This window comes from Dipodomys merriami, unplaced genomic scaffold, assembly GCF_024711535.1.
Source record: "Dipodomys merriami isolate MVZ:Mamm:240054 unplaced genomic scaffold, mDipMer1.0.p SCAF_11, whole genome shotgun sequence".
In the NCBI taxonomy this organism is placed as follows: Eukaryota; Metazoa; Chordata; class Mammalia; order Rodentia; family Heteromyidae; genus Dipodomys; species Dipodomys merriami.
The window spans coordinates 17,202,230-17,212,809 of NW_027202382.1; the positions used below are offsets into that span (position 1 = coordinate 17,202,230).

The following is a 10,580-nucleotide window of genomic DNA, read 5'->3' on the forward strand; positions in this document are numbered from 1 at the left end:
TCTTTCTTTCCTTCTTTCTTTCTTTCCTCCTCCTCCTCCTCCTCCTCCTCCTCCTCCTCCTCCTTCTTCTTCTCCCTCTCCCTCTCCTCCTTCTCCCTTTCCCTCTCCCGCTCCCTCTCCTCTTCCTCCTCCTCCTCCTCTTTCCCCTTCCCTTTCCCCTTCCTCTCCTCCGTCTCCTTCTCCTTCCTCTTCTCCCTCTCCTTCTCCTTCTTCTTTTTGGTTGTAGAGTTTGAACTCCAGGCCTAGGCACTGACCCTGAGCTTTTGTGCTCACAACTAGCACTCTACTAGTTTGAGCCACAACTCTACTTCCAGTTTTCTGGTGGCTAATTGGAGATAAGAGACTTACAGTCCTGCCAGGGTTGGTTTCAAACCATGATCCTCAGGTCTCAGCCTCCTGAGTAGCTAGGATTATAGGCATAAGCCACAGACGCTCTCAAGCTTTTGTGTTTATCTCCAATAAACTACTAAAAAGGAAAAAAAGCTTGAAAAGAGTCTATAGCTCAAGTGGTAGAGCACTACCTTGAACAAGAGAAGCTCTTTTTACACACATACAAATGAGCAGACAGAGGCTGTAATCAAATGCTTTCTGAACAACTAGAACTTAGTTTATGAGTACATAGCTCTAAAATATTTGAGTCAAGATTACAACTGAGAATTAGTGTTTTTACTAAGAAACTTACTTAGTCATGAAAATGTTCTGTGCAGTTGCAATACTCTAAAATCAAAGCCATTTCAGAGGAAGCAAAAGTAGCTTTTGTTCTGGTTCTAGCTTGTGGTCTCTAGCTTGCGGTCACTTATTCCTCATTCCATTCATGATCCGCACAGAAGGTCTTTGCCATGGCTGGCTCCAGCACCTTCAGACTTCAAGTTCTCCATAACATGCATAGCTTAGAATAAGGTCTTTGAGTGCTTCTGGCTCTTAATACTCCTTGTCTAGATTCTCAGCAGAGTCTGCCACCAATGGAACACAAACAGACTGACAGTTATATCAGAAAAGCACAAACTATGCCTTGCTGGGAAGTGCTACTGGACCTGACCTGCCTCTGGGTTTCAGGGTTCAGTGCGTGGATCGGCATGCTCTATGTGGATCATTACCACACCAATCCTGTGCTGGTCAGCTTTTGCCATATTCTCGTCACAGGCCACAGGGAGAGGAAGCTGCAGAAGGCTATCAAATACTGGTACCTAAACCAATCAGCAGGTAACATCTATCTCCTGTTTGAACCTGGGTTCAGCGAAAAGGAAATAAATATCCAAAGACACCTGGGATCTCCCAAAATTCCCCAGGATTGCCTCTTTTCTAACCTTCCCCCTTTTAATCTGCATACCCCATTCAGTGTATCCTTCAACCAGGGAGCTCAGGAGACTTAGTTCCCAGTCAGCTAAGCTTTGTGGTCTTTTTCGCTAAGTGATCTCTTCCTGGAAATGAGCTCTGGTTAAGCAAATGGAATCCAAACCTCATTTGTTCGAGGGTTCTGATGTATCTTATATCCTAGGCTACCCACAAGATGCCCTCCAAGATGGGGCTTAGTTTGGATTTTCTGCCCTCTGAAGATATTCTGCCCCTTCAGGGTTCAGATGCATACACTGCTGTCCCATCTATGCAGATAGCCAGGTCTGTGGGACCACTCACATTCCTCTACCTCCCTCCTGTCCACAGGTGTCCCCCACACATTTGACACAGCTCTTCCAAAAGTCTTCAAGAATGGCAAAGGCAAACTCTACTCTTCCCCCAATTAGCCAGCACACAACTCCTGGTTTATCTGCTCTGATTCTATCTTAGGTCCCCGCATCTCAGCAAGGTCCAGGATGAGGTGGCTCCTGCTGAAGACCTTGATCAACAATCCCAGGCTTATCATGCTCAGAAAATCAAAATCAGATCATGGTTCCCATGAGTTCACCCAAATTCTGCTATCGTGCTCAGACTGTTGACTCTGGCTACCATCTGCTACAAGACCAGGCCAGGCCATCTGCTTCCAAGAGAAGGCTCTGTATAACCAGCAGTTATACCTGCAGTGGGAAGGGATGGTGCAGGCTTTGTTCTCATATATGGCAGACAGAAGATGGGTTGAAGACTCAGGGAGATTTCTCTCCTTTGACCAAGCAAAAAAAAAAAGAAACTAAAGAAAGTCTATTAAACAAACTTTGCAACTTCCACTATCCATTGTGGAGAGACAGCCTTGAGGAGTTACCTATTAACAGAAGAACTAAGTTCAACTCTAAAACAGAACTGTCACTGAAAACAGTCTACATTAGGAGAGACTGTTTTTCTCTGGAACAGAGGATGGCTCTCAATGCAGTGAGGTCCTTACTGCTTCCTGTTTTGCAGGTGTCATGTTGGGTGGGAAAGAGGATGAGCAGATCCCAATGCACTCTTCGCCCCATAGCCACTAGGATGAGGAGTGGATCAGAGCTTACCTGGGCTTAGCTGTGGACTCACCTGAGAAACCAGGCATTCCAGGCATTGGGGAATAAAAAGTCAAAGTCACATGAGCAGGCAAGCCCCAGGATGTTTGATGAGGGTGAGCCAAGGAGCACATGAGGGCTCAGGGTGCTGATTTGAACCATTTCAAGGGACACTCAAATGCCAGCCTGGGAGACAGGGACCCCTGTCCTAGTGCAAAGCTCAGTACTTACTCAAAAATGTCATGCTCTAGCATAAATTCTCATAGCCCATGACCTGCAGAAATTCTGACCATTCAGATCCCTCCTGAGCCTAGGCAAGTACTATGAGGCCCTACCAATATGGCCGAGAAAGACTCCTATGCATGACCCCAGAGTGAGTATAATTTGGTTGTTATGTGAAGAACATATTTTCTGTCTCAAGTCAGATCATACTCTAGGTGATTCAAGACTCTAGAATGCCAGAAACTAGATTTCTACCTTGGACCTATTTTGTATCTCAGAGATCTTGGCTGAGATTTTAACTCTGAGTTTCAGTTTTCTTCATGTGCAAATAGTTTAATTATGGTACCCCTCTCATGGTTATTGAGGGATTAAATCTTCTCAATAAATGTTGGCTGTTGTGGTGGTCCCTATTTTTCCTTCTATGTGCTATGGAGAAGGTGGATGGTGCCCAGGGGGAGAGAAAGAATGGGCTTCAAAGTCAAATAATATATTTGTAAAGTTATTTTATTTTTAAAAGGTACGTGACCATTGTGCATATTTATGGGTGACATTGTGGTCTTTGATACATGTGTACAATATATTGATCAGGACAAGGTTATTAGCATATTCATCACTTATTTATCATTTCAGTATTTAGGGAACATCCAATGTCTTCTAGCTATTTTAAAATTTAACACTAAATTATTAGCTATAATCATAGTACTGTGTTGTGTAGAACACCAAAATGTGTTGTTTCTAACTATGCAGCCCCCAGCCAACCTCAAGAAACATTTTTTTCTTTTCTTTTCTTTTGTTTGCCAGTCTTGGGGCTTGAACTCAGGGCCTAGGCACTGTCTCTGAGCATCGTTATGCTCAAGGCTAGCACACTACCAGTTGAACCACAGCACAACTTCTGGCTTTTTCTAAGGAGTTTATGGGAGTTAAGAGTGCAATTTTTTTTGTTTCTTTTGTATGTTCTTCCCCCATGGTGTAACACTCTTTTCTCTGTATTTGATTCTGGTGCCCTGCATCTTATATATACACGTTTTTTTCTAGTAGGAGGAGGGGAAGGGAAATAACAAAATGCTGAAACAAAGATATAGGTTTGACCCATTGTAACAATGAGATGTATAAGACACTATGTTGAAAACGAACTTTACAACTTGGGGTGGGAGGGAGGAGTTGAGGAGGTGGGGAGAGAAGGGATGATAGGGGTAAAACAAAGGAGGGAGTAATAATGCTCGATAGGAAATGTATTCATTACCTTACTCATGTAACTGTAACCCCTCTGTACAGTATCTTTACAATAAAAAATATATAAAAAAGAGTATCACAGACTTTCCTTCTTGGGTTTGCTTTGAACCTCAATCCTCAGATCTTAGCCTCCTGAGTAGATAGAATTATAAGCTTGAGCCACCAGCATCCAGTTTCAAGAAACATTTTTACGATGAAGAATGAAAGGAAATCAGAGTTGATGCTGAGGTAAGAAAAACGCATGCTACGCTTCTTCCATTCTTGTCTTTGACTTTCATCCTGTCTCTAAGCATGACTTTCATCATGTCTCTAAACGAGTGGTCTCTCGCTGTTCCAACTGGGACATTGCTGAGTTCAGAGAGCAGTGGAAATGTTATTCAAAAGCCAAACACCAGTTTCACCATCTGATCCAAATTCAAACACAAAGGCTCAGAAACTTGGGAGTGAAGGAAGGTAAATTCTTTGTGATGGGATTATGGATTATTTATATTTTCCTCCTTGAATTGCTTTCTAATATTCTGCAATAAGTATGTGTTTAATCAGAATAAAGCATCACACAGGATATATATATATACCTCTCCCTCTCTCCCTCTCCCTCTCCCTCCCTCCCTCCCTCCCTCCTTCCCTCTCTCTCTCTCTCTCTCTCTCTCTCTCTCTCTCTCTCTCTCTCTCTCTCTATATATATATATATATATATATATATATATATATATGTGTGTGTGTGTGTTGGAGATACCACTTGCATGACCTCATCTGAGGACTTCTGTGCTGTAAGAGTGCACATGCCAGGGTGCATGACCTTGGGGGAAGGAAAAAACTCCTTCCAAGTCTGGGCAAAAGTCATGACTCAGGCGATAAGCCTCAGGTGAAGGCATGCTGAAGTGCTCTTCATGCTCCTCCAAGTTAATTCCATAAAGGATGCCATTTTTATCCCCTTTTGTGTTTCTAAGGAAGCTCACTTGCACCTTGCTTACTCTGCAATATTTGATCGCATGAAATTGTTTCACCTTTGTTGACAAAAATTAACTTCTCCTGCTCACTGACTGGAGATTGTTATCTCTCATTACGTACACTGTATATATGCTTGTGATGTTTCCAATAAACTCGATCTATACCCACATGGTGTGGTTCACATTCTGCCTACCAAATCCTTCTGTCTTGCACCTAGCATATAGGGATAGCTTCTGCTGTCCACAGCTATAGAACTGATTTTTTCCCTCTGACTTCTTGGAGAGCTGAGGAGTGTATTGGAAGTCAGGATGCAAATGACAAAGTAGAGCACTCAGAATTTGGGGAGTGTAGGGGGCCTTAGAACAAATTCGGAGTGTTGTACTCATTAACACAAAGACATCCCAGGAAAGATAAACATATAGCTTTTGTCAGACGCAGCTCCTGTGTTCATTCTAGCACCTAGGGCTGTCTTCTCTCCTCTCGCTGTTCACAGCCATAGAACTGATTTTTCCCCCCTGACTTTTTGGAAAGCTGGGGAGTGTATTGGAGCTCAGGATACAAATGACAAAGTAGAGCACTCAGAATTTGGGGACCTTTAAACATTTGTTTCAGGCCCCCAAATTTTTGAGTACCTTACTCATTAACACAAAGACAGACATCCAACAAAGATAAATATACAGTGTCTATCAGAAGCAGCTCCTGTGTTCATCCTAGAATCTATGGCTGTCCCCTCCTCTCTCACTGTCTACAGCCACAGAACATTTTTTTCCCCCAACTTCTTGGAGACTGAGGAGTGTATTTGAGCTCAGGATGCAGATGACAAAGTAGAGGACTCAGAAATGGAGGCCTTGAAACAAATGTTTTAAGTGTTTTGACAAAGTAGAGCACTCAGAATATGGGGGCCTTAAAACAAATGTTTTTTTTTAAATTATTAAGGTGACATACAGAAGGATTACAGTTACATAAGCTAGGTAATAAGTATATTTCTGTCAAATGTGTTACCCCTTCCCTCATTTTTATCCTGCTTTCCTTTCCCCTTTTCTCCCCCCCAAGTTGTACTGATCATTTCCAACAGACTGTCTTGTGAAAATCACTGTTGCATTGGTTTCCCCCACCCCTTGTCTTTTGTCTCAGCATTCTGTTGTTCTCCTTCCCTTCCCTAATTCAGATAAATCTATATTCAACACCGGGGTACCAAAATCAAATATGGTGACAACAGGGGATATACCATAGGGAGAAGAACATACAAAAGAAACAAGAAATCACATAGTACATTAAAAAACAACAGCAAAGAAAAACTTCTTGTGTCCATGTCTTGAAGTTCATTTCACTTAGCATCATCTTATATGACAGGCTGGGAATGTGGCTCAGTGGTAGAGTGCTTGCTTAGTAAGCATGGATCCCCGGGTTCAATTCCTGGTATCACACAATAATCATTTTATATGATCATGTACAGAGCTATTGAGGTATATACTAATTATTGCAAATAAGGGAATCCATGGGACCTATGTTTCTTTGGGTCTGGCTTACTTCACTTACTATGATTTTTTCCAAGTCTTTCCATTTCCTTACAAAATGGGACAGTGTCATTTTTTTTCTGATGGAAGCACAGAGTTCCACTATATATATGTATATCACATTTTCTTGATCCATTCATCTACTGAGGGTCATCTGGGTCGATTCCATATCTTAGCTATGGTGAATAATGCTGTGATAAACATCGTTGTGCTGGTAGCTTTAGTGTGGCCTTGTTTGTGGTCATTTGGGTAAATGCCCAGAAGTGGGATTTCTGGGTCATTGGGGAGCTCTATGTGGAGTCTTTTGAGGAACTTCTATACTACTTTCCAGAGCAGTTGAACAAGTTCACATTTCTACCAACAATGCAGTAGGGTTCCCTTCTGTCCACATCCCCTCTAGCATCTGTTGTTATTAGAGTTCTTGATTATAACCATTCTAATGGGTGAGATGGATTCTCAGTGTTGTTTTGGTTTTCATTTCTTTTATGGCCAGAGAAGTTGAGCATTTCTTCATGTGTGTATTGGCCATTCTTATTTCCTCTTCACAGAAGTCTCTCCTTAAGTCTTTAGCCCACTTATTAATGGGGCACTTGGTTTTTGAGGACTTGTTTTTTGGGAGATTTAATTTTTTGAGTCCTAAATATGTTTTAGATATGAGGCCCTTGTCTGTTGTCTGGCTAGTGAAAATCTTCTCCCAATCTGTGGGCTTTCTGTTGATCTTGCTAACTATGTCCTTTCCCATGCAGAAGCTCTGCTGTTTAATGTGATTCTGTTTATCCAATGTTTCTTTGATTTGTTGTATTTCTGGGCCTTTATTAAGAAAGTTTGACCTGTGCCAAGGAGACCTAGAGTATCCTCTATTCCTTGATGTAATATTTTCAGGGTATCTGCTTTTTCCTTGAGGTCTTTGATCCATTTGGAATTGTTCCGGTACAGATCCGGTATAAGGATCTATCTTCAGTTTTCTACTCCTGTATAGCCAACAACAAAGGGTTTTATATTGTGCTTTTTGTGTTTTTTCCCATTTGTTACTGTTTTTGATTTCTGTTCCTTTGTCTTGTATGCAAATCTATCTGATTTCAGGAGGATAAGGGAAGAACAGAAGTGGTAGGACAAAGAGTAAACTAACTCAGCAATGATACTTCTTAGACATTATGTTAAATATGAACTATATTCAATTTGTGGGGAAGGGAGATGATAGATAAAAATTGGGCAAAAACAAGGGAAGAGGTGACATTATTCAAAAACAAATGTACATGTTATCTGATTTATATAATTGTAACCCCTCTGTACATCATCTTTAAAATAAAAATGATTCAAAATGGATATTTAATCTTGTGAAAATGTAACTTTAAAAGCAGATGGAAAGGTTAGGGAACAGTAATTTCTAAAAGGAGAAATGAGATGATGAAATCCGTCTAAGTTAGAAAAAATAGAGAATATACTTAGAATAAAATTTAAATTTAGATGTCCTGAGGCAACTGTAGTATCTATCACAGAGAACTGGGGAAATGACTATGATTCATTTATATATTGAAATCATACCTGAAATTCACATTAAGGTCTGATGAGAAAATAGTTCAGATTTTACTCAGATCCTCTATGCATTTGGGAAAATAGTTATGTTTTCACTTAACAAAGCTGAATTCCCTTGGAATGGTTTTTAGCCCTGAAATCACAATGACATTTTTTTTTTATCAGGCCATATTAAGATGTCACACTTAGGGGCAAAGATGCAGCCTATAAGCCCAGCACTGGAGGCCAAGGTGGAGAGCTCCACAGCTACCATGGTTTTCCCCTTGGTGCTATGGTAGGCAGGCTGAAAGGTGACCCAGACACTACAGAACACCAACATACTGAAGGTCAGGAACTTGGCCTCATTGAAGGTGTCAGGCAGGTCCCTGGCCAAACAAGCCACAGTGAGGCTTCTCAGGGTCAGGGAGCCCAGGGAGCCCAGGACCTGGTAGAAAGCAGTGAGGGGGCCCTTGTTGTACAGGATGATGATGTGGTCATATTCAGAATGTGTACCTGTGTCAACGAAGGGAGGAGAAGTTCCCAGTCATATCTTACAGAGAATCAGTTAGTGTACAGATGGGGATGATCAAGTTCGGTGTACACAAATAACTGGTGTAGCTTGTTCTTTGAAGACGTGACTGAAGGCCAGAACCACAGTAATAGTTTTAGCCAAGGCAGTGGAAACAGTCACAGTGAACACCACTATAAGTGTACTCTGCTGGAAGATGCATGTGGCTGTGTTGGGATGTCCAATGAATAGTAAGGGGCAAGGAAAACAGCATTTTGGGGAGATGAGCAATATGTAGCTTAGGGTTCTATTATTGGCCTTTATAATGGGAGTGTCTTGATTCTTCTGGAAAACCCCAAGAACAACAGTTGTGGATACAAAGAAGCAGAGAGCCATGCAGGCCCAAACCACTCCCACGGGATCTTCATAAGCCAGAAAGCTGTCAGCTTTTTAGCATGCAGTTGTTTCTCTCTGGGTTGGCATACTGATGATCTGGACACCTCACACACTGGACCATATCTAGTGAGGAGTGGGGATTACCCTTAGTTCTTTTCAGTATTTTCATTTCTTCTTAGTCCTACCACTAAAGTACTTTAGTTTTCTTGTTTAGGCAATATTTCTTGGCATTATCTGCTTGCTCTTGGATTTCCCTTTGGCATAATTTAAGTGAATTTTCCATATCTGTGATTTTTTTTTGGCCCAGTTGGTGTATTCTGTCTTCTGTATCTGACACTCTACATTCCATTTCGATCACTCTGTTAAGTATGGCTTCCACTGTGGTTTGCATGGAGGAAATGGACTCATTTATGGATTCGTTGTTGGTACTAATCTCACCTTTTAGTGAGGTGTGTACTACCTCTATTTTTTGCATGCATTTCTTGTTTGAGACCCTGCATCTCTTTCGATAGTTCATCCCCGTGTTCTTTAAAGTTCTGGTCTATTTCTTGCTTTAATTCTTGAGTCAGTGCCTCTAGCATCTCTTGCATGTAGGTTTTGTCTTCCATTCCTGCTTTGTTCCCACTTAGGCTCTCTCCTGGGTGGCTGATGGCTTTTGGGGGTAGCTTGCTATCCTGGGTATTGATAAACTTTGTAATTTTTTTCTCTATGATTTTTGCATGGGGATTCAGGGCTTATTGGAGACTGATCTGAAATTTTGTTTGGTCAATAGGTGTCTTGTTTTTGCTTGGTTGCTGTTTCTGGGTTGGTGTGGAGGGAGTCTGTACCTGGTCTTGGTTCTGTTGGGGGCTGCTGGTCTGACCCATGTAGGGCTCTCAGCTCTCTGCTGTTGATCACTGGCAGTTCCTGCCTTTAGAAGGACTGAGCAGTCTAGACTGCTCCAGTTTACTCCTACAGATGCTCTTGGCCAGATCAGGTGTGCTGGATGTACTCTCCCAGTTGCTGGAGTCTGCTTTGGGCTCCTGATTTTTTTTTTTGGCCAGTTTTGCGCCTGTACTCTGGGCCTGGGTGCTGTACCTCAGCTATTTAGCTTAAGTCATGTACCCTACCATTTGATCCATAGCGCCACGTCTGGCCCTTTATGCTTATGTGGTGCTGAGAAATCAGATCCAGGACCTCATGCATACAAGGCAAGCACTCTACCACTGATCCACCTTACCAGCCTGAGCTTCTGACTATTATCAGGTGCTGGCAGCCTGAGTTGTCCAATTTTAGGCCTGGGATATATTGATCGAGTTCTGGTGGGGTTTGGGCTTCTGGTTCTCTTGCCCTGGACACCCAGGTCTTTTGCTGTTATGGGCATGATTCCCAGGGGTGCAGTTCCCTGTTTTCCCCCCTCTGCTTGAGGTGTATGCTCAGCTTCTGACTTCAATCAGCAAGAGTTGGTTGTGTTGCTCAGTCACCAGATCCCCAGGCCTGGTCTTTGCTCCCAGTCCCCGGCCTGTGGCACTCCAATTGGACCTGTGCTGCAGTGTATCCCACATAGGTTACACAGCCTGGAGTACACAGTTCATGTTTCTTCCACTGTTGGAGGATGTGACCCACGGGTGCTGTTCCTGGCTTGGGTGTTTAAGCAGGGATTGGCTTGTGATCTAGTCTGGCCAGCTGGATGTGCTCCATGGGCTAGTGGAGCTCTCAAACAGTTCCCAGTTTTAGTCCAGATGTTGGGGTAGGGTCTGGTTCAAGGCCTGGGGGGTTCCCACCTGCTCTGGTCTCCCTTGAGAGATACGCTGTCCCCTGCCAGGTTCTCACCCTGGAGCTAGTTTGTTT

The 10,580-nt window shown here is 42.6% G+C and overlaps 1 protein-coding gene across 2 annotated transcripts in view; it reads left to right on the top strand.

The window, feature by feature from the left end:
- The window catches only part of LOC138819034 (stimulated by retinoic acid gene 6 protein-like), a 40,113-nt gene extending 36,177 nt beyond the window's left edge, over window positions 1-3,936 (top strand). For both annotated transcript variants that reach the window (XM_070010170.1, XM_070010177.1), the window contains 2 exons: window positions 1,057-1,203; window positions 1,786-3,936. In XM_070010170.1, the coding sequence (XP_069866271.1) occupies window positions 1,057-1,203; window positions 1,786-1,934 (296 nt within the window). In that variant the 3' untranslated portion in view covers window positions 1,935-3,936. The remainder of the gene's footprint in view (window positions 1-1,056; window positions 1,204-1,785) is intronic.
- Window positions 3,937-10,580: the final 6,644 nt, after the last annotated feature.